Source organism: Merops nubicus, unplaced genomic scaffold (assembly GCF_000691845.1).
Source record: "Merops nubicus isolate BGI_N331 unplaced genomic scaffold, ASM69184v1 scaffold39187, whole genome shotgun sequence".
Classification (NCBI taxonomy): domain Eukaryota; kingdom Metazoa; phylum Chordata; class Aves; order Coraciiformes; family Meropidae; genus Merops; species Merops nubicus.
Window position 1 is genome coordinate 3367 of NW_008619073.1, and position 3740 is coordinate 7106.

General features: G+C 57.0%; 1 protein-coding gene across 1 annotated transcript; it reads left to right on the top strand.

Moving 5' to 3' along the window:
- Positions 1-1398: 1398 nt before the first annotated feature.
- On the top strand, positions 1399-3397 carry LOC103776160 (claudin-16-like; the record flags this gene model as incomplete). The annotated part of the gene is made up of 4 exons (XM_008943654.1): positions 1399-1512; positions 1846-1948; positions 2902-3066; positions 3206-3397. Coding segments are annotated over exons 1-4 (574 nt in total), but the record flags the coding sequence as incomplete, so codon positions are not given.
- Positions 3398-3740: the final 343 nt, after the last annotated feature.

Sequence of the window (3740 nt, forward strand, 5' to 3'; positions counted from 1 at the left end):
GAAGGTAACGTGCCCCCCAAGCCCTGTCTCGTTGCTGACAGGGTTCTGAGCTGGTTTTCTCCAGGGTTTAAGGATTTCTGTCTTTTCTCCTTCTTTTTTTATTGCTCATATAACTCAAATGGCTGAATGGATTTTCTTCAAAGGCTCCAAAACAGCCAGAGTCTGGTGGAAAAAAAAAACCCCGAGGTTACGGAGAGTTAGCTCAGAAGGGAGCCTGGGAAATTAAAAATTATTGTGAATTGGGGTCTAAGTGGCTGCCTGTTAATGAGCTACACCCTCAGCGTGAAGCTGATGGAAGAGCTCACAGCGACAGGAGCTCTGCTCCCTGCAGCCTCCCAGGAGGGGACGTGGTGAGGGATTTGGACAGAGGGTGTGGGGACCATGATTCTTCTTCCACCTCTGCCCCACGGGAGTCTGTGCCACGCCAGGGTGGGCAGCATCTGGCTGAGGGGCACAGAAGTGGTGATGGTGACGAGTCATCACCCTACAGTTATTAACCCCCACAGCTCAGAGACCCATCACGAGTCATCATGGGCACTCCTCTCCCCAAAGGGCTGTCGCAGTGGTTGTAACCTCAGGTGTTAAAATATTTAACATCTTGGGTTGCAAACCACAGCAAAGCTGGATTCACCTCCGGGCTCTAGGGGTAAAATGTGCTCTGTTCCATCCCTTGGGCACAGCTCCCCTCTCTGCGAGGTCCCTCCACCTCTGGCAAGGATGGAGAGCAGAGGGTCCCATCCGTTCTGGTCTTGGGAAAGCCTCAGCAGCACTGGGGGACACACAGCAAGCCCCAGAGCCCTCACCCACCTCTGCAATGGGTGATGCTTTCTTTGGGCTTGATGCTTGAGATCAGGACATTTCCATGGGGTGCTTGCTTGTCCTTCAGCCCGGATGTTTCAACACTTCATTGCTTTCCTTGGCAAAAAAAAAAGGGCAAGAAATGATCTTCCCACTGAATGCCATGACTGCAGGGCTGGAGGAGTCAGGAAAGCCTCAGGATACCTGGAGACACGCTCGGATCACAGGTTTTCACAGCAGTGGCTGTTTGACAGTGTTTTCCAGCAGCTCTTGATTCCCAAAGGGCAAGTACTGACGTTTGGCAGCTTCAGATGGTCTGTTTGGAAGAGAGGACACAGAGAGAGCACTGCAGTGTGGGTGTGTCTCCACCACAAAATTGATGTCCCCCTGAAAGCCCCATGTGAAAACCTGGTGGCCCAACCTTGGCTGAGGGTACTGGCGTATTTTGGCAGCACTGAGGACCATGAGTTGGGGCTCAGATGGCTCAGAGGGATCTCGAGGCCACCCTGGCCTAGGTGGCATTCTGTCCTCGGTGGATCAGGAGCCCGGGACGTGGCCAGAGCAGCTGGCAGACACCTTTGTGCCCTTGCAGGTAACCCCATGAGTGCAGCCCTGCAGCTGGCAGCGTTTGGTCTTGCCCTTGTCTCAACCCTCTTCCTGCTCCTTGCCACGTGCACGGACTGCTGGATGGTGAACGCTGATGACAGCTTGGAGGTGAGCCCAGCGACCGGCCTGGGGGTGGCAGGGTGACCAGGCTCAGGGTTGGCAGCTGGGAGCCAGGTGGGTGCCTCCACATCCGTGGGGCTGCACCTGGAAAGGGGACACGGTGGGATACACCCACTGCTTCCCCCAGGAGTTTGGGGATTAGAGAGAGGACAGAAATGCTGGAGCATCTCTCAGAGGAGCCTGAGAGCAAGGTTGGGAATCACTGGGGTGTGTCCAGCTGTGGTGGTGAGAGCCTGAAGATCTGCCCTGCTGCCCTGGGACATCCCTGGGGCTGGGGAGTGGGTTTTGGTGCTTTTTGCTGCAGTGTCTTTCTCCTTCCAGGTAAGTCACAAATGCCGGGGGCTTTGGAGGGAGTGTGTGACCAACATGCAGGATGGGGTCAGGACCTGTGACCAGTATGACTCCATTTTGGCTGACCACCCAGGTAAGCTGGCATGGCCTGCAGGCATTTTTTAAGTTCTTAGACAAGTGTTTTCCCTCATCCCTTTTCGAGGTGATCCTCGCTGCAAAGGGCTGACCCTCATCAGCTGGCAATGCAGGCCCAGGTCTTCTCTTGGTCTTCTTCTCTTGGTCTTCTTGCCCACCAGCACAACCTGGAGAGCAGCCCATGGTTCAGCCAGATCTGCTGTGGGGGCACCAAGCAGGAGAGAGGCCATGGAGCTCTGGCACCTCATGTGTTTGGCACGCAGAGCCCAGGCACCCTTCCTGCCCCCCCACTGCATGGTGGGACTTGCAGCCCCATTGATGTTGCTTGTGGGAGCAAGGACCCACTGGCTGAGGAATTCTGGCCTCAGCTCATGGACAGCCACACTGTGGTATGGAGACTTCTGGCCTGCACAGGGCACACCAGCCCCTGCCCAGGAGAACCCTTGTGTAGGGTGATGACAGGGGACTCAGATGGAACAGGAAGTCAGCATGGAGGAGGTGGGGCTGTGGGGCAGCTCTGGGGGGAAGGCTTTGCAGAGAGAAGTCACGTCGCTCACCCCAGTGATGTGACCCATGGCAGGTGGCACGTTTCTCACTCATTTGCTGTTCAAAACACCAGTGACATGACTTGGAGTTAAAAACAGACGGTCTGAACAGCAGCATCTTCTGCCCAAGGCTAAAGGAGAAGGGTCCAAGCAGGTGACCCCACCCCAGGGGCTGATGGCTGCACCTTGCCTGGTTTATGAGCTGGGTTCATGGGTCCTGTTGCAAGGTTCCTGATGAGCCCAGTGAGCAGCTTGCCTACTGCACATGGTGGTCCCAGTGTAGACACAGCCTATGGACACGGCCACTGGTGACTGCAGCAGGGACACAGGCAGCAATCTGGAGGGGGGACACCGGTTCCTCCGACCACTCCTCAGTCCCCTTTCTGGTGTTTTCCTCCTTTCCCAGTGAAGATCGTGGTGACACGGACCCTGCTGATCACTGCTGACCTCCTGGCTGGCCTCGCCTTGGCCACGCTGCTCCTTGGGCTCGACTGCATCAAGTTCCTGAAGGAAGATCCTGGTGTCAAGCTGAAGATGTGCTACGGGGCTGGTGCCACCCTTGGCGTTGGGAGTGAGTGGCTGGGGGGGGGGACCTTGTGTCCCAGGGGCAGCAGGGGGAACACCAGGAGCTAAGGGGTGACCCCTCAGAAGGGTCTTGAGGAGCACAGGGGGTTGTATGGCTCTTTCTTAACCCACCCCATTCCTCCTAGGCATCCTGGGTCTTGTGGGCTCCGTGTGGTATGCAGTGGATGTCTACCTGGAGAGGGCCATGCTGGTGTCACACCACATATTCCTGGGGGTCCACTACGACTTCGGGTGGTCGTGCTGGCTGGGGATGGCCGGCTCAACGGGCTGCTCTGTGGCCTCCATCCTGCTGACCTGCTGCCTCTACGCCTGCACAGGTCGGTCTGCCCTCTCCCACCCCATCACGAGTAGCTTTTTGCCCTGCAGGGATGTACGTGGGGTGAAGGGCCAGCTCAGAAGGTGCAGGCACTTCTTGCAGGCTCTGGTCAAATCAAGGGGGACCTTTTGTGTCCAGCCTGAGCACCGTGGTGGGCGAGGCCGGGCCATGCCAGGCAGCACTGGGCTGAGCAAGGACCCCATAAGCTCTATAAAAGGCACTAGAAGTGGTGCAAACATGCTCCATTCGCCCCTGGGGGACCTCAAGGTCCTAGTGAAGATGTGCTCACATCTACCCAAAGCAGTGGCCACGCTGGAGCCCTGTCCCTGTGGCTAGCCAAAGCC